This window comes from Cynocephalus volans, chromosome 10, assembly GCF_027409185.1.
Source record: "Cynocephalus volans isolate mCynVol1 chromosome 10, mCynVol1.pri, whole genome shotgun sequence".
Taxonomy (NCBI): domain Eukaryota; kingdom Metazoa; phylum Chordata; class Mammalia; order Dermoptera; family Cynocephalidae; genus Cynocephalus; species Cynocephalus volans.
Window position 1 is genome coordinate 70,451,390 of NC_084469.1, and position 24,203 is coordinate 70,475,592.

Consider the following 24,203-nt stretch of genomic DNA (forward strand, 5'->3'; position numbering starts at 1 on the left):
TGTGCCTGACAGGGTAGTAGGGTTTGCTCAATCAGTAAAAATTTATTAAGCACCATTTATGTGCCAGGATTTAGCTAGGTAACACAGTGAGTAGCAATAAAACACCCTAAAAGTCAGTCTTTTTCTTTTATGGAATTTTCTCTCTGGCAAACATGTATTCAAAACTAAAATCATAGAATTGCAAGAAAATGCCTAAAATCTCTGGACAGGTAAAAGGCTGAAGGGATTAAGCGAAATAGAGCCATCTGAGTGATCTCAATCCAAAGTCCTCTTAATACAGAACAAGTTCCACCAGAGACAGAAAACATCTATCACATACTGAAAAGGAGTCAGGTGGAGATAAAACAGATCCTTTCTGAAGAGAATGGTAATCTAGGTGCACAGGTGGAGGAACAGATAACAAATGGGAAGAAACCAGTATCTTTGTTTAGTTCTGTTGACAACACCACACTCAGAACCAAACATGAAAGAGAGTATGGAACTTGTGTGACGAGTGTTGACCAGATGGTCTTCCATAACACTTATCTCTTTAATAGGATCTTTTTAGGACTTTATTTCAAATGCTGACCTCTTGCTTACCATATACAGAATTAGGGTAACTTCTTCCAGGTGGTTCATCAGCACAGGGACTGAAATAAATAGTGTCTAAGAGGGAGTCAAGGTCTCTCATTTAGTCTCAGAAAATATGCACTGTTTGAGAGTTAGGTGACAGACGGCTTCAATTCTTTTATCCTTCAGGAAAGAGACTCCTCTGTTACTATAAATAAATCTAGTGAAGTATAATTTGAGTTTTATCACCGTCTATCCAAGTTGAGATGTACTATTTGGTGTCAAGTAATTATGTCTGGGTTACAAAAAGAGGAAAAAACAAACAAAAACCAGTTTGATTTACCTTTTTTAATCTCATCTTTCTATCTCTGACCAACATTATAGCAACATAAAATTTTTTATTATAGGAGTATCACAGTTCAAAGAAAAAAAAAAAAAAACAGATAATCACCCATACTTCTGGATGATATGTATCTGGCCAGTGTTAGCCACCTAATGAACATTCGCAAAATTTTAAAATCATGGTTCTACTTTATTTTATTCAGCAATGATAAATATTTCATTAACTGGTTTCTTAACTATTATCATAGGAACACTTGTTTTATAGACACACAGTATATGTGCTAAGCTCTTTGTATGAAAAAATTTTCATTTATTAATGAACAATTTTTTCGTGCATCTACAAGATGTTAATCATTACAATACGATCTCGAGAGATAATGTACAAGGGCAAAAAAAGTATCCTTTTTAACGGAACTTAATGAAGAAGAGAGATTATAAAAAGAGTAGAATGAATAAAAAATATAATTTGAAATTTTGAAAACTAAGTTAAAATGAACATCAAGGCAACTAGACAGAGGGGAACAAAGTAAAAACAGGGATATACTTATATATATATTGTTGTCAGAGAAAGTTACTTTTTAAGTAGGTGTCATTTAAGCTGGAACTGGAAAAAATAAGAAAGAGCTAGGCATGAAATCAGTCTTATAGCCAGCAGAGTAAGAATGTGCAAAAACCCTGATGGGAGAAAGACTTTGATTTGTTTGAAGAAATAAAGACATCTGTGGATAGAATGTAAAAAGCAAGAATGAAATTGGACACAAAGAGCTTTATGTTCGAATAAAATCTACACCTGCACATGTGCACCCGCACACAGGATGCATTAGAAAGAACTTTTAAAACATTATAATGGCAAAATATAATGGTAGCCTGGTTTGAGGTGGTGGAAGTGGAGACATACATAAGTAATCGAGATAGCTGCTTGCTCACCTAAGTGAAATAATATATATAAACATCTACCATATAATCAATATCACTGCTCTGGAAGTTTGGTGTTAACCACATTCTGCAGATATAGAACCTGAGGCTGACGAAAAGTATGGGTCTTACCTAAGAAGTGACGAAGATGGGTTTCAAAGTTGACTCTTGAAGGTGGCTCAGTCCCTGCAATTTCAAGGATCTCACAATGCTTCCCAAGAAAGCAGAGCTTTGAAATTCACTTGCCTGAGTGACACACTTATTTGAAAAATTGTTAGGAGAATAAGATTCTAATCAAGAGTAAGCATTAAAAAAAATTCCTGTAACCAATAACATAGTTTAATCAAAAGCATTTTAGGAAAACTTAAATGAAAAGAAATAAAGTTTAATAAGAAAAGTAAAAATAATTATCCTTTGATAAAAACCAGCAATGGATGGGTTTGATACTTTATTTATTATTTAGTTTCTGTGGGTGTTTTTCTAATATATGTGAAACAATAAAATGAAATTATGGCATTTTATAACACTCATGAAACAATAAATATAGGAGATTTAATTTTAACTTTCCTGCCAGCAGGCATTTTTCATGATCTATCTGCATACACAAGAGGGAGACAGGATTGATTTTAAAAGAGATGAAACTGATGGGCTCAACAAAATGAATAAAATATTATTTTCACTTTATTTTGGGTGAAGTAAGGAGATGGCAAATTAATGAAATGCATAAAACAATATTTGAAGAAACCATATATAGCAAAACACATTTCAAGAGAATCATTAACAGGAGTATGATTTTTAGAGCACACCTTTGACAGAGGGGAAAATATAAGTGAATAAATATAATTGAAGAGTTTGGAGCTAGAATAATACAAATGTATCACACCTTCACCATCTACTAGTTTTGTGAACTTGAGCCTTAACTTCTGTTAGTTTAGACTCACAATTTAGGAATAACTAGATAGATAGATATTGACATATCGATATAAATATATTTACATGATCAACAAATACTGTAATTATCAGTAGTACAGTGTATATTTTAAACAGTCTGATAGTCTAAAAACAAAATATACATTATTAGTATTGAATATGTTGGGTTTTACTGTTATATTTTATGAGCTTTGCTTTGGAGCAACTTAACTATAAATGCTTTATAAATGGGGTCAATATAATAGAGAACAATCTATTGACCTGTATAGGAATAACTCTTACTCTGATAATTTACAAGTGTTTTATTTATCAAGGGTGAAGGAAGGACTCATGCCTTATTCTTGTCCATGTGAATTTGTGGATTAGCTTATTTTATTCAAAGTTGCTGGATCAACATATAGGAACACATATTATCTAAATCTTTTTATAAATCTTGCTTGCAGCCCCTATCTGCATTGAATGCTGAGGCTCGTGTGTGATTGCAAATTTTCTATGTTTTATTCTGGCCCCTAATCTAATTCAGCTTGATAATCCACAGAGAGAATAATGTTAAGGACTGTTTAAAAATCTTGGGCTTTAACAGACTGATGTGTTCTCCTTGTTTTATTTTCGATCTACAAATTACTGATTAATAATTTAGGTGGGAGATGGTGGGAAGCACATGGGGATGCTTGTTTCCATGTGTTCATAGAAGCTATAATCATGAGCATACTTTTTGAAGACAGTCAAATTGACTCTGGACAGTCAGAAGTTTTAAGCCTAGGCTTTGTGCTAGTGACATGAATCAGACACACTGTTGTATCAGAGGAGATGACATATTAATGGAAAAACAAAAGCTAATGCAAACAATGCTGTAACCAACAAGCTATGTAGACACAGCACCATCACACAGAGGTGAAAAAACCTAGGTCTTTAAGACTCAGGTGAAAATTTAGAGGCTAGCAATTCTCAAAGTGAGTTTCTGAGAAAAAAGTGTGCTCTAGCATGTGTATTTGGTGTGGTGTGTGTGTGTGTATGCATGCGTGTATGTCTATTTATGTTTATATTTTACCTCACAAGGTTCAAAAACACTGAATTAAACAAAGTTAAACAGCATTATCTTCTGTTTTGTTTAACTGTAAGTTTCCCTTGCATTTATAAATACATATGGAACTCCAAAAGTGTTATGTGGTATTTGGAATTTGCTAAACATAGTTGCATATAAAATCTTTCAAACTTCCTTCAGAAAAAATCATAGTATTAGTGGTAGATGGGACCCAGTTGGAAGACTCTTACTTTGGGAGGATAAACAATAGAGCACATTTTCAGCTCAGGAGGTAATATTTATAATCTTAAGGAAGCATCAAAATATATTCCTGTGAAGTAATAGGTAGGAGGGTAGACAAAAAGGAAGTTAAAACTTCTAAATTATGCCAAAAACTTACTTTGTCCTATCAATCAAACTTAGCTATTAAAGGATTTTTAAGGCAGGCCAAGGGAGAGGATAATTTTTAATGTAGAAGGCAGAAGCAACTGGAAAATCCAAATTTTGTATATGCACATTCTTCGGGAACTCTTGCTTTGTATTATTTTACTTCAGTCTAGTGTCACTAAGAAATAAGACACTGAAGCAAAGGTTGGAAGTTCTGCAGTGGGTTTATATAGAAGCAAGTTCCAAATGTCTGCCCAACAAACTGAGGACCTCACTTAGTCTTTGAAAGAGACATAGAATCTTATCCACCTACCCTATTTTCTGCAGGTCAGACCTCTAAGCTCTATGCCTCTCTGAATAGTCACTTAATACATTTTAAGACAATGGTGTTCATGCAAAAAAAAAAAAAAAAAAAAGGTGACATGGGAAAACACTTTGAATGGGTAAGAAAAGAAAAATCTTGGTAGAGACTGTATTGCTATACAAATTATCAAAAATATTCTGGCAATATCCTTTAAATGGATATGAACTGAAATTATATTTAAACTGTATTACACAGTTTTGAAATAATTGGGAATAATTGGGTCATTGTGTAGATTTTGATATAATTTCTCTAAAACCTATATTTCCTCCTCTCTCAATTAATCATCATTGTTAAAACGTGATTTGTCTTGTGTGCATAATTCCTATTTTCAAGGACCTGTCTTTTAAGAATTAATTTTTAATTTACTTTTTGTTTCATTCAGTCATGGACACCATTGATAATCTGGTAAAAGCCATGCACTCTCCCCTCACATATGTGCATATTTTAAATAATTTCATACTATTTCACTTTCAAGTTGAGGAATGCAAGCCATATGAAGCTCATTCATGGATCATTCTTTTCTTCACTAAGTTTAAAAATGCTCTAAGAAATACAGGTTAGTATTTCAGGAAAGTAAATATTGATAATAAATGAACTGACAATAATAGAAGAATCAATAGAAAATGAAATATATTGCTATCTCTTCTTCACTGATCTCAACTTCTCCTCCTTTCATTCACCCTCTTTCTATCAAATTCCAATTCACATCATGACCGAAGAATGCCAAGAAAAGGAAATTAAGTTTTATCTGAGAAAGTGACAGTGTGCTGCAACTGCAGATACCATGTTGGCCATCATTGCTAAATCTTTCTAGAGAATAGATATACATTACAGAAGTCTTGGAAAATATTCCAAAAATTGCAACAGAATAGTCCTCTCTCACTTTGTCAACACGTAGAGAGAACTATGACTTCTAAATTTTCATTTTCTTGTGCATTTTACAGGTCTGATTCAATAGGGACCCTTTTATGCTGCTAAAGCAAAGTACATGAGCAGCAAGGACGAATGAGTAATTCTTACATGCTCTCCAAAATATTGAAGGTCTAAGCCACAATTTAACTGAAACTTTCTCATATACAGAAAGTATGAGCAACAAGGTTTTGAGGCAGCTTGGCATATTGGGGAGATGGTTGTGCAGGGAATTTTTAATAAGGCATATCTGGTATCAGAAATTATACTTAATGTATTTGAGGCACGGTGCTGATAAGTCTCTTAATACTTACCTATAAAAGTATTGTGAGAATTAGTGATGATGAAAAATATATCTGCCATCACTTACTTATTCATCTATCTATTAATTGATTTAGCCAGTACATATTAAACAATTTCCATGTGCCAGGCATTGTTTTAATATCAGTGTGTGTGGAGGGGGTAGAATTTCATACATTATTATGCCTGGCACCTAAGAACAAATCAATAAATAATATCTACAGAAACTCATGGGGGATTTTCTCATAGATCCCACGATACTGTTATGCTTGTTAGCAGATTAGATCATTCGAAAAGTATTCATTTGCTGATTGCTTGCCTTTTCAAAAGATAGCAATGGCAGTGATACTCTGCTGCTATTAAATATTTTTGAGTTAATGTGAAATAGTCCAAAATAAAGTTTAATAAGTTCTGCTAACAAAAACAATATGATTTACATTTAAAATAATTAATATACAGTGAAAAGACATTTTCTGAGTCAGAATTATGATATGACACACAATTTTTATTTATTTATTTTTCAATTGCATGCCTTAGAAAGGTTATTTGATTTCAAATCTGCAGTCTCAAGAAATAGAACAAAGTCTGCTCCCATCAAAATCCAAACATGACCCTGGAAATCATTTCATCATCCCAACACCCCAGATATGTTTTTTTTTTTTTTTTCTTCTCATAGAGATAGATATTTTGCTTTCAGTTTCCTTGGAAATTGAAAACAAAATTGCAATAAATTACCAAACATTAGATTTTTTAGTTGCATCCTAACTTTATCAGTAGAAAGGAAAATATTTAAACTGAAAGTTAGATGTATATTCCTAAAATTCCATTGCCTCTCCAGAAATTTTTATACTATTCTCATGAAATAGTTTTCTAATTATTTTAAAAATCAGCTGAGATCATAGCCACTTGCAGAGCGAATATTTTGTGGTTTCCATTTGTCATCTACTTAGTATGTCTATACAATCTGCTTCTGTGGAGGTGCATTTCCTTCAATAAATGCCCCCCCCACCCCACTGTTTAAAGTTAAGTGTATTCAGAAGTTATTACACCAATAAAAATGTCAGCCTTATTAGTGTGGGTATGTTATTAGTGTGCATTTTAATGGCATAAAGTCCTTCAAGTGATCTACCGGGTGTCTACTTTTAGATAAAATGCTCGTCAATGACTATCTGCATTAAAATAAAATGAAGTGTCAAACATGGTTTGACCAAAAATCTTAACTATAGCCAGTTTATGGGATATTTAGAAGATGATGTAAAGATTTGCCATTTTAACCACTTTCTCTCCAACTCATTCTGCACTGAGTTTTGATGTGAACTTGACAATACAAACTCACTTAATAAATGATGAGGGAGCCGATCCATGAACATCAGTCCATTCCCTTAGCTCAGAACAGTGGTTCTCAGACTTGAGCATGCACCAGAATCACCCAGAAGACTGTTTAAAATGCAGTTTGATAGCCCCTACCCTGAGACTTTCTGGTTCAGTAGTTCTGGGGTGAGGACTGAGAAATTCTTTAATGAGTTCCTAGCTTAAATAAATGGCGGAAAAGACATATTAATTTATGGTGTGATGTTTAGACCAAACTTTTGAGATGTGTTATGGCAGGTAGTTATGTACCTTTACTACAGGTAACCTGAATTATTGCAACTTTTGTTTTGTTCATGGTGGCTTAGCTAATCAAATAACTCTCATTTGGATGTACTCACCAGTACATAGGTGTAGGAGACATTTTCTTGAAGATTGCTTAGAAATATTATGAATGGTATTACTTATAGGAGTTTTATCAACTAAGTTTACTATAGGAATGTAAATATGACTGATCTCCACCCCATAATACCAAGAATTTTCTCTTCAGTTGCCCTTATTCTTCACATGCACTCATTTGCTTCAGGTGTTACTTTTTCAAGGGTTGTGCCTGGGAATAGAAGTCCTATGGAGACAAGGGACAAGGTAGGGTAAATGGCAGAGGGGTTGCTACACTTGCTCATAAGCAACTGTTTCCCCTCCCCCTCTATTCTTTGTAACTGCCAAAAAAAAAAAAAAAAAAAAAAAAAGCTCTTGTCAAAGATAGTTATTCCCTTGACTTTCTAACATAATAATCTGGCACAGTTATTTCTAGGTAAAATTGTCAACTCATACTTTTCTGTTAAATATTTGTGCATGCAGCCTGTCCAAAAGAGTTATCTATGTTTCACATCTTATCCCCTTGCACTTTAATTCATGCTTATTTTTATGAAACTAGAACCCAGGGACTCTCTCTGCTCTTCAAGGTCAAGGCAAAAGTGGTGTGTTTAGATACAGTAAATATAATTACATTTTCCTCTGATCAGTTTGGGTCTCTGTTTGGGTAACATCAAAGTTGTTACACTTATCAAAGTGTCATGTCATTGATAAATACCAATGGCCCTTAATAACAACAACAATGGTTATATCTAACATTTCATTGAATATTTACTAGGAACCAGAATTTACATCAATAATTAAAGAAACTCTATGAGAAAAAGTACTCTTTTTATTTGTATTTTAGGCATACAAGGAAACTGAGTTTCAGAAAGAGTGAAATAACTCTCTCAATATCACACAAGTAAAGGGTAAAACTGTGACTTCTATCTAGGCAGCTTAATTCTAGAGTCCTTACTCTTAATGACTACTTAACTGTTGTAACCATGAGTTATTTTTTGTGCTACTTTATGTTGTATTATCTCTCAAGCTAAGTACAATTATAACTAGCTAGTAATGAGGCATAAATAGTCAACATGTTTCTTAACAAAAGCCAAATACCTTCAAAGTCAGAATGTTAAATTAAAGTAAAAATGTTAAAGTTTAGGAATGGAGACCTAGACCTTGAGAGAAGTTATTTCATTTTTGCCTCAAAGAACTTTAATGCACAGTCTGTCATTACAGACTGTGTGCTTGATACAATGCAAAACCCCATAGTTGCTAAAAGTTCTGAAATTGTGGTTCTCACATTGTTTAGGAAGTAAGTTACAAAGCAATGATGACCCTTTCTCAAAATGAAGCGATCCATTGTTTTTCTCTTTAATAAACTTGGCAGAGTTCAGTGGGAGATAATTGTTCAATCAGAAATAATGTGTTAGGCATCATCGTTATATTCTCTAAATTTCATAAACCTGAGAGCATTTCACTGTTACTATTTTTTATGCCAAATCTGTTAAGACCTTGGCTACTGTGCTTCAGTGGCATTTTTTGTATAAATTATTTAGTACTTATTTACAGTAGTAGTATAAACTATAACTTTTACTACATTAGTTTTTGTCCAGTGTTTCACACTGAAACAGTAAATATTACAGAATCATGAATATGAATTATTAAGATAATTCTTTGACATCCCAAAAAACAACTTAGCGTTAAGTTAATGCAGATTGGCAAATGAAACAAGCACATTCCACAGGCACCGATTCCAAGTATCTGTATCTATTCAAACAGTTCTCTGCACAGTGGTAATTCTTCTAATCCTTATAATTTATTCATTTCAGGATACACTCCAAAGCATTATTTGCATGTGTTATCCACTGGCTTTAAAAACAGTATTCATTATTGCAAGGGAACAGATGCAACTCATCAGAAAGGTTTGTTGCAGTGATGTTTGTGTTGAGGAGCACTCTATTTGGCAAACACTCATAACCTGATGAGTAAAATGAAAGAAGAGATTTGAGAATTCAAAATGTAAGTCCTTCAACTCCAAGATGCTCCCAAAAGCCATACCACAATCACTGTAACAATTCTGAATCTCATTCTAGATGCCTATAAACACTCAAATTGGAAAGAAATCTGTAATGGCCCATTAGAATTTTCAAATACACTTAACTTTGCTATTTCAAGCCACAGACACTGAACGGATACAAAGGTAATGCTCTTAATTTTTGCCAACTTATCAAAGCTGAGGTATGAAAGTGATGATTTAGAAAGCTAAAAAAGGAGTTTGGGGGGCCAAAGTATCAGACAACAAAAGGGATGTCATTAAGCTTTTAAAGGCAGTTGGAGCCATCGGATGTCATCAGAAATGCTGACGTCAAGTTTTATGTTACAGGTCATTCAAACAGTAAGTGCTATGGACAAAGATGATCCCAAAAATGGACATTATTTCTTATACAGTCTTCTTCCAGAAATGGTCAACAATCCGAATTTCACTATCAAGAAAAATGAAGGTAAATATATTAGCTTTGTGAAACAGGGTAAAATATATATTGGAAAATAGGATGCAATTTTATAACTGAAAATATCATTAAAATAATTTTTGTTCACCTATGAGCAGCTGAAATCCAGCATAACAGTCTAATTGCATGGTAATTACATCACTTTCCCTTTCCAATATTGAAACAATAGATAAGGAAATTGTTAATGTGAAAATTAATTTTATCCCAGGGAATACCTTAATCACCTTATTTTAAGAAATGAAGAGTAAAATTTAACCCCTGTGAAAGCTTCCAGGAATTATGAGATACTGACATATCTGTAAGAGGAGGAGCTGGCTCACACTTTGCAGTTGTTAAGTTTTAATTGAATGTTTACCAGGTCTTTAGGGAAAGTCTATTCTAATTTTGCCTGGTTTGTGGGTACACATTGGAGACATTTGTTTTAAGCCTGTACCAATTTTAACAATAGCAATTAGATCAGAAAATCCTTCTTGAAGGTCACTCCTTATCAGTATTACTTTGGAGCTAATACGAACTGATGTTTTTGTTAAGTCTTTTGCTCACAAAGAAAATTTAATCCATTTCATTACATACTGAGGACCAAGCTTGGAATACCTTTTCCTTTAACTATTGTCTATTAAATATAAAGTCCATAGATCATTTTTTTAAAAATTTATATCATCTATACATTTTTGTTTCCTAAGAGGCTGTATATTTAACAAGGATTTTTAACTTTATTTTGATTCAAATGTATTTCTTAGTTTTAGCTGTTTTAGAATGATTAGCAAGATATAACTATTGTCTCAGGCCGTTTCCTGGTTTTCCTATAGGCATCTGTTTAGATTTCTGAATGGTCTATATACAAGTTTTACTCAATTAGAAGAATAAAATTTGGTTTCTGATATCTGCTTGGATTATTTGCTAAATTCTGTTTAAAGAAAGTAGTACATTTTGATAAAACTTCCTGTATGAAATGAAATAACATTTTATCGCTTGTGTTAAATATATTACGGCCTTGCCGTTTAACATAATGCTACTTATTTCTTTGGGGATGCTTTGATAAATGTGGATGAAACACAGAAAAGGAAATGAGAAAGCTGTTATGTAGGTATTACTCATTTAGCTGGCTTCCACTATTATAAACACTGAGGAGAAAAAATTCTGTTCTTTTTCCATAATAGTGGAGTACTTATTTGTCAGTCACCCCTAATTAGGAACTCTAATCCAAGTACATTGTCTTTGCTCTTCAGTTAACATTGCCAAGATTTATTTTTTATGGAAGTCACATGAATATGTCTAAGAAAGAGCTCTCTCGGAAACCTTAAACTGAGCTAAAAGTCTGTGTATACGTGTGGTCCAGGCTTATTTTGATTGTGAGCTGATAAGTTTCAGTCATTCATTTTGCATATAAAATGTCCTATGTTTAAAAAATTTCCATGAGGAAATGTTGTTCCTTTCCAACTATTTGGAGCTCCTTGGTGTTTCCCGTACATTGTATAATTTCAAGATATATGCCTGTTATACGTGTGGCCCCGGAAGGCACTGCATAAGGTCTTTGATGTATGAACAGGTATTATTGGGTGTAGTTTTGATCTGTATTTATTATGCCATAATACTTTTAAAGAGGAGATTTAATGCTACAGTGAATTAATTTCTTTTGTTTTTTTCTAATTTTGGGAATTAGTAGAAAGTAAACATTTGTACATGTAGGAAACCTTCTTCTGCCTAATCATGCATTTCAATAAACCCTGTGATAGAATATTTAAAGTCATGTGGGTTATCTGTTTTATTTTAAAACTATAAATTACAGTTTTGACCTATCTTACAGGTTTTTCTTTTACTTTTTGTTTTGTGAAATTAAAAAAAAAAAAAATGCCAGGTATACCAAAATGACTTCAGATGGGAAGAGCATTCTATGTGTCATGATTGCTTATTTTAAATTGTGTTCATTATTTTATTATTTTCACTGGGACATTTTTTTAAAGTGAAAGGGGTCACTGTTTATATTTATGTCTAGAAAACACCATAAACCAAGACTGTCATGTGGCAAGCAGGAGATTTGTTCACTGTGATTTTGGAATTAGAACCAAATATTCAATATCTTCTTCATAGAATAAATCATGAACCCACAGATTTTTGGAAAGATATGTGAAGTTTATACCCTATTTCCTTTCTCCTAGATCAAACATTTCTGAGTTTTGCTCCATAGACCTCAACTCCTTTGTCATCTGTATAGTTACTGTGAAAATAGAAAAAAAAATTTTTTTCTCTTTTTAATATTCAAAAACAATTAAAGAAATGGAAAGAGATTGTCAAATTAAAAATGTTGGAGAGATATATATGTGTATATAGAAACATGTACACATATGTAGGTAGGTAGATAGGTAGATATCCAAATATCCTATAAGACTATTGAAAATTAATTGTTAATGGTGAAAGAACAAAAAAGCAACCAAAAAAATAAAAATACTAGACATTTATTCACCTTGTAACTATGGTACATTTTATTCTGGAGACATGGCAATGTAAAATCAAATGATATAATCATATTTAATTTTTTTTTCTTCTTAAGATGGACTTTAAAATGGTTAGAAGGTGATATTTCTTCACTCACAGCATCCTGTGTTCTGAGTTGTAGCCCACCAGAGCAACATGAAGATTTTAAGATAGCCAATATATTTAAGTCCATAAGTGGTGGGTGGATTTCTCTCCTATTTAATTTGATCTTTATGGGTAATGGGTTCAGTATCTGCCATTTTCTAAAAAAACTAGCAGCCATGTCTTTCACCTCAAAATTATTGTGATCTTTCTCCTCTCATATGGATTGATCCTGATGTAATTTTCAGCAGACTAACTTATAATCAAAAACAAAATTAGATGTCTCTTGTCCCCTACACAGTTGAGTGATTTCACAAATAATTCTCTTCATAAATATATGAGAATCATATTTCTACCACAATATGAAAGCTACCCTCCATATGGATAAAGGTGGAAATAAAAGTCAAAATATGATGAGTCATTTGTATCACATGTGAACACCAAAGAATCATAGTACCTTGAATTTTCTAATTACATGACACAGACATTGCTTTCTTCATCTTGCAGTTGGGTGAATTTATAAACAGAGAGTTTTGATAACCACATTTCAGTATTGGCTTCCATTCTAACCATGGAAATGGAGGATACCCAACAATTAAATATAACAAGACAAGGAAGATAAATGGACCTTTTACAGATACTGAAATATCTTGCTTGCAGGAAATTTGAAGTCTGCAGAAACTTGATCTTCTCCAGCCTGCATACTGTAGGTAAAAAATTAGATTGGCATTGACAGAGCACAGTCTGGTGAAATGGGAATCTTCATGGTGTATATTGAAATGCTTAAATTGTGTGTATAGAGAAATGAGGGGGAAAAAACCATAAAATTCTGCTCTCTAAGCACAGCCCACATGAGGGAGAGAAATAATGAACTTGGGCTTAGTTATAGCTTGGTTATGCTTAAGAAAATACAGCAGGGGAACCATAGTATCTGATGATACTGACATTTTTTTCTTCTTGATATCTTCTCATTGACCACAATTTTATCGATAAGAAGCTCACTCTAAAGGCATGATTTTGATAATTAATTTGAATAACGCAGATGCTGACTCGAACTTTGGAATAAACATATCTTGTGTTAGCTCATTGTCCATAACATACTTATCTGTTTAGGGTAAAATTCATGCATTGTTTTAGGGATTTCCATCTCACCTGATTGACCTCCTCCCTCAAGTGGTATATATTTTTATCTCTTTTTATCCTGTATAAGTATCTCTTGTAAGAACACTCTGACTGTAAACAAATTATTTTAAGCCTCAATATTCTCATCTGTAATTCCATGGCAGCAATTTTTACCTGCATCATAGGTGTGCTGTGACAGATATGCATAAGCTAGGACTTAGCCAGTTCTTAGCACAATGTTTGGGACATAGAAAAACATTCATTGATAAATGGGACAAGATCCTCTTTATGTATGAATCCATTCATTCCTAACTTCTCCTGCTATGTTATATCTCCTCTGGCTTATTCTCAACCAGGTCTCTTTGTAGCTTTAACTCTACAGATGTTTTAATTTTGTGAAATAATTCTGAAAGTGGTCACATTGGCAGTAGGAAAACACTGACCCTCACTATAATGCATTGCAAAAAAAATGTGCTCATGCAATACTGGAATGTATTGCAGCCTAAAAGATATTATAATAGAAAAACAAACAAACAAACCAAAAAGGAATAGGAGAGGAGGAGAAGGAAGAAGACGATGGAGGAGGAGGAGGAGGAGGAGTAAGAACAATGAAAATATTTACTAATCACAGAAATCGCTGCAGTATTCCTGGATCTAGTTTTGAATATGAAGACTCTTTTTTTCTTTCTATATTTCCTTTGCCAAAATAAAACTCAGCTTTCTTCACACAATGGCTAACCCCAGCTTCCAACTTGTTAGGATTGCTTCCAATTCTAGTGTATCAAGTTGTTTTAAATTGCCTGAAACTTTCCATCCTTCCCCACAACACACATACTGTAAGGAAATCATTTTGCATGAGGTGGAAAATTACAGAAAGTCTTCCTTTGCACTTTTGACTACCTTCAGCTTATCTCAGACTCCTCTTGTCACAAAACCAAAATCTGCTGCCTGAAAGTGGAAGTGGATTTCACTGATCCCAATGCAACCAGAGCTGACCCTCTCTGCTGTTTTCTCTCCAGCTGAATCCTCACTAACACCTCTCCTGTATTCAGGATGTAGGTATCAAGGCAGACAAAGTTCCTCTCTCTTCTGCCTTAAGCCAGTGACACCTATTCATGCTGAATTGTACCTGAAGGTAAGGTACAATTCCTTCTGATCTGCACAGCAAAGAAGGCCACCTTGGTAAGCCAATTGTCCTCTTTCTGGCCAGCGCATGCCTCCTTAAGTTCTTCCATTATTTCAGGCTGCATCAAAGGTAAGAGATGGCTTTCGTAAATAACATTTCTTTTCTCAAATGGCCTCTACAAAAGCTCTGATATCACAGCTACTGAAGATCCATTATTATTGGGTTTCCCAAGTAACCATACCTAAGAAACACAGAAAAACTGTGTGCTTGTACAAGCATATACATACACACACACACACACACACACACACACACACACACACACACACGTTTCCATCCAATATGGTGGCACTGTTTATCCTGTTCACATAGTAGATTTTTCTACAACACAGCACAACACCAAATATTGACTAGAGGTGTTTTCAATATAAGTTATCCCCTCTGACCCATATGAAGCACGGTACCTTTCCTCAACATCGAATCATAAAAGGTAGGGCTCAATTTGAATGAAATAGGAGGTCCAATGGATTCCAAATATGTAAAATAGAATTGTGCATACATAATCCACAAAGGTTTCTGTTTCAGTAATCCGTAATTTATTGTTTATGCTTCTAGCAATGTGTAACTGATAAAAAGCCATTTATGTTTCTTTGTCTGTGTGTGCCTAAACTGTAATTAAGGGTGATGAGCAAGCTAAGAAAAATAGATAAGAGATCTGTACTTCCACTTTCAAAGTCACATATAACTACAGAGTTAGGTTCAGAAAATGAGATTTCTTTGCTTAAGTAGTGTTTATAAAAGTCTTATTATCTTGTACTGTCTCCATATTTTTCTTTCTTTTTAAAATCATAATGCGCAGGTACCTTCAGAAGTGAAGAATTACCTCTAAAAACATGGAAAATCCTAAAATTATTACTCTGGTAAGACCTGCCCTTAGTATCTGTTTTTCAGTTTATGTTATGATAGACAATTTAGTTCTGAGATTACTGACTTCTGGGATATAATTTAGATACATAGCATAGATTTATATGTGTGGTTATCATAATGCTATTCAAAGTTGTGAATTGCATCAGAATTTCTCCCTCAATCTGCTAGCAACCATTTCTGATCTTTACAAAATGTTCTAATTCTGAAGATTTTTCAAAGAGAAAAACCATGAAAATAAATTGACACCTGCTTAGTTATCTTAAAGTCATCCTAGTTATCTTAAAGGTGACTTAGGGCACAGAACCTTTTCTTTGAGAACTTTGCTTTCTGAGACTTTTGCTTCAAATCCTTATTTGGAAGAATAAGGATTGAACATCAGGAGGAGTATAAAGAATTACTTAGTGAAGTGTTTTTCATTTATCCAGTCTTGTTTGTACCACTGTGCTGTTTGTGTCATTAAAAAATAATGTTATTTACTGATTTATCATTTACAAGCTTAAAAATAGGTCTTGGGATTTTGTGAGTGTCAAATAAACATGACCGTCCTTTGGAAAGCACAACCAAACATTAAAATTAAATGTAGAAACAAAATGAGCTGTCAGTCTATGCAAATTCTCCTTTTCTAAAAAAAAAAAAATATATATATATATATATACATATATATTAAATGTAGTTGACAATCATTTCATCTCCTTTCAGCACAGAAGTTTGCATTTTGAATTAATTTGCACACTTTATAAACACAACATTAGGCATGCATGACATTCCATCTGGGGATGTGACCTGAATAACACACACCAAGTGCTTAGGGTCTCTTTGTTTATTAAAAAAGTGAATAGAGAAGGCAGATAATTTTTCAGCAGTAAAGGGGGCATTCCACATAGATAAATGTTATAAAAGTTGACTTGGGATGAATTAGAACAGAGTATAAAAGAGACACCCTATGGAGTATAGAACGGTACAGCCTTCATAGTTAGGAAATTTTAGGGGAATCCTAGTTCTTCTGATCATGATCTGTGAGAAATTGTACAAATAACTGAATAATCCAGAACTTTTATCTGTGAAATGAAAATAATATTTATCTTTATGTTGTTCTGAAAAATAAAATATTAAGTAAAAAAATGATACTGTGCTAAGTTGACTATCTGGAAAAATGGGGATATTCAATAAATATTAGTTTCTTTCTCATCTTCTCTTTCTTCTGCAATATGTGAGCCTCCTGAATCTCTTTTCATCTGCCCAATGCAGAAAATAAAAATATTAATTAAAAAAAACCCTGAAAAAAGTATTCGGGACATAACCAATGATATGCTATTTTACTGTCCCTTACCTGATGGGCCAATGATTGAATATGTCTGCAAGTATTGTGCGTGAATATGCAGAGAGGGAAAGGGAAATGGAATAGAGGAATATTTGGGTAACTTACTCAGTTCTTTGAATAGAACCTTTATTAAAGTAGCACAACCAAAGAATAAAAATCAAGAGTACCTAACAATTGCAGGTTTCTATAGGGCTAGAGGAAGCATACAACTCTTTATATATTGGCAGATAGGATATTTGAGAGTTGATAGAATGGCAGAAGTTTTGAGCTTGGAGCACCTTAGTAAATAACTAAGTCTTGGGTACTAAATACGGAACTTTAAATGTGTTAAAACAACAACAGCAACAAACTGGCACCATGAGAGTGGATGTCTTATCTCCGACTTTATTTTGCATCACTCTCTCTCACCTTATATATCCCTTATACATTCTCTGCTTGAACATGCCAAACCATTTATGCTTTTTAAATCCTCTCTCCCTTTGCACACATTCTGTTCTCTTCCTTTTCTCTCTGGCTAATTTCAAATTATTCATAACTCAGGAAGAACTTCCCTTCATCTGTGAGCACAATAAGTGAGTGTTTAACGGTTGCTGTGATCTTTGTTCTCTCTGCTTTTCTCTGCAAGGAAATGTGGTAACTGCTGGGACAGACACATGAATCAATGAATCTGTCCCTATACCCCGCCCCCCATCCTCTGAGGTTCTTAATAATAGATTATATCTTTATTCACTCTTTAATCCATTCAATACCTATTTATTTAGTGTCTACTCTATGCCAGGCACTACTCTGGGATTTGGGAATAAAGCAGTGAATGAAATACACACTGCCTTTGCCTTCCTGTACAGTGCATTTTTGTTGCCCTCAAGATTCAGTCTTATAACAATTTGAATTCTCAGAGAGTTAACTATAACTTAGCAGGGATTTTAGTCAGATAGTGGAGAAATTAATAAGCTAGTCTGCAAAATACTGTGATTTAGGGTGGAACAGTCACACATTCTAACTTCTATACTAACATTAAAAAAGTCACCTCTTAGACTTTACCCAATTTGTGCAACTAACCCCACATAAAGAAGAGTTAGGTCTTCATGGATTCCGTCACTCCCATCTTTAGGAAGCATTCGGCTGGTCTCGGTGGTGATGTATATCTGTAATTATGGACAGCCAGTGCTCCCTCTGGGCTTCGTACTGTCCTCATTATGCCTGAGCTCAGATGAGGTATGTTGAACCACACTATTCGATGTGTTTATAGTGGCAGGGTCAAAACATGTTGATGAGCCTTTTTCTAATGCATAGTGATCCATAGATGTCACTGTAATTTCTGCTACAGCATTGCCAGTGAGCTGGGGCTGATGACTCCATTTTGCAGGCTTATTAAAATCTAGTATAGTTTTGACCCAACTCACATTATGTATAGTTCATGCTTTTTCCAGCTACTATGGATGGTTGGTTCAGATACCTGTCAGTTAATAAAGGTCTTAGCTAACTTTCAGTGTATAATGTTTACTAAGGCCCCCTGGCAACCAGCAGATGGTATTTTGCTGATTTCTGGGCTGGATATTGGGTTCATACTCTATCTGTTGCCTATTCTGTCTGTTCCCTGAGATGCCACCAAAATGAATATGCTGATGTACTTTGTAGAGGAAGATAGCAATTGTTGTCCTTGGACCTTTCTAGGTTTCTCATTGCCTTTGCTTTCATCCCAGTAGATTGCTTACTAGAATTTCCTCCTTCTATTGCTCAGGTATATTATTCTCCGTCTTTTGAGGCTGTTTATCTTAGGGTGGGCTGAAAAAATGTGATATTGTACCTGGTGTGCTGAACACAATCATCCTTCTCTGAATTTTATTCCTCTGCTTGGCCAGACAGTCAAATCTAGTTGCATCAAGTTTGCACTGTGATTTACTTCTCCACCCGGGACTTTGGTTTCCTCTCACACAAAATGAATAGGTTAGTGCTGGAGAGCTAAGGACTCATTTATTCTAACATGCTAGGTCTGTGACCATATGATATTAGGAGAAATATCACAAACTTTGAAATCAGCCATGTCCCAGGTCCACCAATTAACGGAGATGTGACTTTGGATAAGGCTTTCAATTTTCTGTAACAGACTGTGTTTGAAAATGTTAAAACAAAATTTCTGTTATGAACAAATGAAAGAATGTAGGATAAATGCCAAAGGCAGTACCTATAATTTATGTGATACTTTATGTACTTTATCTTCTTTATCAAGCTTCAAAAGAAATAATACCTGTGGAAGTGATCTTTGCACTAGAAATTACTGTACAAAGTCACTTCCATATTAGAATATTGAATAGTATTATTTAAAGATGTGCTTCCACGACATTACAGTTTCGCTTTTGCAGTGTGTTTGGGCAGAATTCTGGACATACTAAAGAATTTAATTATTCCAATATACCAAAAGAACTCAATATCATATGACAAGTGGTTTCAATAGTTCAGAATTTTGTTGTGTTGTATTTCTTCTAAAGCTGGAGACAAGGAAATATAAAAAAATAAATTATAAAAATACATAATTATTTGATTCAGTTTTGGTTTATTAGGAAAATAAAAGCTCTCAAATAAGCAGAAATAATAAGACATTCATGTGTCTGCCACAATTAAGGGAGAATGATCAGATATACAAGTAGTTTACTTAAAGGAGAAATAGAGAATGACCAAAAATGTTTTAAAAAGACAAGTGCTATGAAAAATTTTCAAAGGCTCATAAATGCTATGATCGTGTTTTCTTGATTCACACAAGGAAATTAATGAGATGGTTCCTAGTATTTTGAATATATCTGCATCCTTTCTTGAAGTGTTAGCAGGATAAGAAATGTGTCCTATACATTTAAGAAACTTTTATTTTATTTATTTATTTTTGTTGGTTATGAATATTCATGAAATACAAAGCTGATTGTCACCCATCGTGCCCATGATGTGGGGGCCAGATTCATACTGGCAGTATACCCATTACCACAAATTGCATTTGTACCCCGTGTCCCACACACAATTTTCCCCAAACTCCCTCCCCTCTTCCCTTTCTCCCCACTCCACTTTGTAGCTGATAGAATGATCTCTCCCTCTGCAAGTCCAATGCACTACCGTGGTCTTTCTTTCCTTCCTCCTTTCTTTCTTAGCTCCTACATATGAGTGAGTACATGTGGTATTTTTCCGTCCGGGCTTTGCTTATTTCATTCAACATAAGTTTCTCCAGGTTCATCCATGTTGCAAATGGGAGTATGTAATTCTTTTTTATGGCACAGTAGTATTCCATGGTGTATATATACCACAGTTTCCTTATCCAATCATCCATTGATGGTCATTTAGGTTCCATATCTTAGCTATTATAAACAGAGCTGTGATGAACATGGGAGTACAGATATCCCTTTGACATAATGATTTCCATTCCTCTGGGTATATACCCAGAAATGGGATTGCTGGATCGTATGGAAGATCTATCTGTAATTGTTTCAGAAAACACCATACTGTTTTCCATAGTGGTTGTACTAATTTACAGTCCCAATAACAGTGTAGGAGTGTTCCCTTTTCCCAACACACCTGCCAGCATTTGTAATTTACCTTCTTTTTGATTATAGCTAGTCTAACTGGGATAAGGTGGTATCTCAGTGTAGTTTTAATTTGCATTGCCCTGATGACTAGTGATGTTGAGCATTTTTTCATGTATCTTTTGGCAATTTGTATGTCTTCCTTTGAAAAATGTCTATTCAGCTCCTTTGCCCAATTTTTTAATTGGGTTATTTGGTTTTTTACTATACAATTTTTTGAGTTCCTTGTATATTATGGATAAATTATCCCTTGTCAAATGTATAGTTAGCAAAAATTTTCTTCTATTCTGTAGGTTGTCATTTCACTCTGTTGATTGTTTCCTTTGCTGCAGAAGCTTTTTAGTTTGATATTGTCCCATTTGTTTATTTTTTCTTTTGCTGCTTGTGCTTTCAGGCTCCTGTTCATAAAGTCTGTGCCCAGACCTAGTTGCTGGAGTGTTTCACCTATATTTTCCCTTAGTAATTTTATAGTTTTGGGTCTTATACTTAAGTCTTTAATCCACTTTCAGTTTATTTTAGGGTATGGTGAGAGATGCATATCTATTTTCATTCTTCTGCATATGGAGATCCAGTTTTTCCAGCACCAATTGTTGAAGAGGCAGTCTTTTCTCCAATGTAGATTTTTGTTGCCTTTGTCCAATATCAGACGGCTGTAAGCCTGAGGGGTGATTTCGGGTTCTCAATTTTACTGCACAGGTCTGAATGTCTATTTTTATACCAGTACCATGCTGTTTTGGTTATGATAGCTTTGTAGTATAATTTTAAGTCAGCTAGCGTTATAGCTCTGGCTTTATTTTATTTTTTGCTCAGGATTTCTTTGGCTATTTGGGATCTTTTCTTGTTACACATGAAATGTAATATTGTTTTTTCTATTTCTGTGAAGAATGTCATTGCTATTTTGATAAGGATTGCATTGAATCTGTAGATCATTTTGGGTCGTATAGACATTTTCACAATGTTAATCCTTCCAATCCAGAAGCACGGAATATCTTTCCATCTTTTCATGTCTTCTTTAATTTCTTTCAGAGTGGTTTGTAGTTCTCATCATAGAGGTCTTTCACCTCCTTGGTTGAATTGATCACTAGGCATTTTATTTTTTGTGTGTGTGACAGTTTTGAATGGGCTTACTTTCTTTATTTCTCTTTCTGTTAGTTCATTATTTGAGTGTATGTGTTATGTATGTTTGTGTATATATATATATATATATCTGATTTGGCATTTATTTTGTATACTGCAATGTTACTGAACTTATTAACCAACTAGGAATTTCTTTCATTTTTTTTTTTTTTGTCTTTTTCATGACTGGTAAGGGGATCGCAACCCTTGGCTTGGTGTCACCTGAGCCGCACTTAGCCAGTGAGCACCCCGGCCATTCCTATATAGGATCCGAACCCACAGCAGGAGCGTCACTGCACTCCCAGTGCTGCACTCTCCCAAGTGCGCCACTGGGTCAACCTGGAATTTCTAATAGAATCTTTAGGTGTTTCTGTAAATAGTGTCATGCCATCTGCAAATAGAGACAGTTTGACTTCATCTTTTCCAATCTGCATTCCCTTTATTTATTTCTCTTGCCTGATGGCTCTAACTAGTACCTCCAGCGATGTTAAACAGTAGTGGAGAGAGTGGGCATCCTTGTCTTGTTCCTATTCTTAAGGGAAAGGCCCTCGGTTTTTCCCCATTCAGGATGACACTGGCAGTGAGCTAGTCGTAAATCTCTTTTATTATGTTGAGATACTTTTCTTCTATACCTAATTTGTTGAGAGTGTTTATCATGAAGGGGTGTTGAATTTTGTCAAAAGCTTTTTCAACATCTATTGAGATAATCATATGGTCTTTGTCCTTGAGTTTGCTGATGTGATGTATCACATTTATTGATTTTCATATGTTGAACCATCCTTGCATCCCAGGGATGATTCCTACTTGATCATAGTGTATATTTTTTTAATGTGTTGCTCTATTCTGATTGCTAATATTTTGTTGAGGATTTTTGCATCTTTGTTCATTGGCCTGTAATTTTCTTTTTTTGTTGTGTCTTTATCTGGTTTTGGTATCATAGTTATGTTGGCCTCATAGAATGAGTTTGGGAGAGTAACTTCTATTTCAATTGTTTGCAATAGTTTGAGGAGAATTGGTAGTAACTCCTCTTTAAAAGTTTGATAGAATTCAGCTGTAAAACTATCTGGACCTGGACTCTTCTTTGTTGGAAGATTGCTCATTACTGCTTCAATCTCATTTCTTGTTATAGGTCTGTTCAGGTTTTCTATCTGTTCTTGGTTCATTCTTGGTAGTTTGTATGTATCTAGAAACTTATCTGTATCTGCCAGATTTCCATATTTGTTGTCATACAGTTGTTTGTAATAGTCTCTAATGATTCTTTGTTTTTCTGTGTTATCAGTTGTTATTTCTCCCTTTTCATTTCTGATTTTTGTTATTTGGGTCTTCTCGCTTCTTTTTTTTTTTTTTTTTTTTTTTCTTTTTTTGTTAACCTAGCTAAAGGTTTGCCTATTTTATTTATCTTCTTGAAAAACCAGCTTTTTGTTTTGTTGATCTTTTCTATTGTTTTGGGGGTCTCTATTTCATTTAGTTCTGCTCTGATCTTATTTATTTCCATCTACTACCATTAGGTTTGGATTGTTGTTGTTTCTCAAGTTCTTGGAGGCATAGTGTTAGGTCATTTTTTAAAAAAAGTCTTTTCATTCTTTTGATGTAAGCATTTATTTCAATAAATTTGCCTCTTAGTACTGCTTTTGCAGTATCCCACAGGTTTTGGTATGAGGTATCTTTATTTTTATTAGTTTCTAGAATTTTTTTGATTTCCTTTTAAATTTCTTCTTGGACCCATAGGTCATTCAGGAGCTTATTATTTAGTTTCCATGTATTAGTATAATTTCCAAAGTTTCTCTTATTATTAATTTCCAATTTTAGTACATTGTGGTCTGAAAAGATACTTGGAATGATGTAATTGTTAAAAAATTTACTGACACTACATTTGTGACCTAATATGTGGTCTATCCTGGAGAATGTTCCATGAGCTGATGAGAAGTAGATTCTTTAGTTGTTGGTGAAATGTTCTGTATATATCTGCCAGGTCCAGTTGGTCTAAGGTATCGATTAAATCCTGTGTCTTTTTGCTGATTTGTTGCCTGGTAGATCTGTCCCATACTGAGAGAGGGGTGTTCAGATCACCCACTATTAATGTATTAGGGCCTATTTCTTTCTTTAGGTCTAAGAATGTTGGCTTTATATATCTGGGTGCTCCAGTATTGGGTGCATATATATTTACAACTGGTATGTCTTCTAGCTGGGTAGATTCATTTAACATTATATAGTGGCCTTCTTTGTCTCTTTTTATGTTTGTTGGTTTAAAGTCTATTTTGTCTGATATAAGAATAGCTACTCCCGATCATTTTTGGTTTCCATGTTCATGGTATATCTTTTTCCATCCCTTCACTTTTAGTCTGTGTGTTTCTCTATAGGTGGGGTGGGTCTCTTGAAGGCAGCATATACTTGGGTTTAGCTTTTTAGCCCAATCAATCTGCCTATATCTTTTGACTGGGGAGTTTAGTCCATTCAAATTAAGGGTAGTTATTGACAAGTGTTACTTTATTCCTGTCATTTAATTGCTTCTTGTTTAGATGGTTTAAATATCTTTTGATCATTATT

The 24,203-nt window shown here is 34.1% G+C and overlaps 1 protein-coding gene across 2 annotated transcripts in view; it reads left to right on the forward strand.

The window, feature by feature from the left end:
- The window catches only part of CDH8 (cadherin 8), a 361,322-nt gene that overhangs the window by 276,885 nt on the left and 60,234 nt on the right, over positions 1-24,203 (forward strand). For both annotated transcript variants that reach the window (XM_063110265.1, XM_063110264.1), the window contains exon 9: positions 9,775-9,892. In XM_063110265.1, coding sequence (XP_062966335.1) covers positions 9,775-9,892 — 118 coding nt within the window. The remainder of the gene's footprint in view (positions 1-9,774; positions 9,893-24,203) is intronic.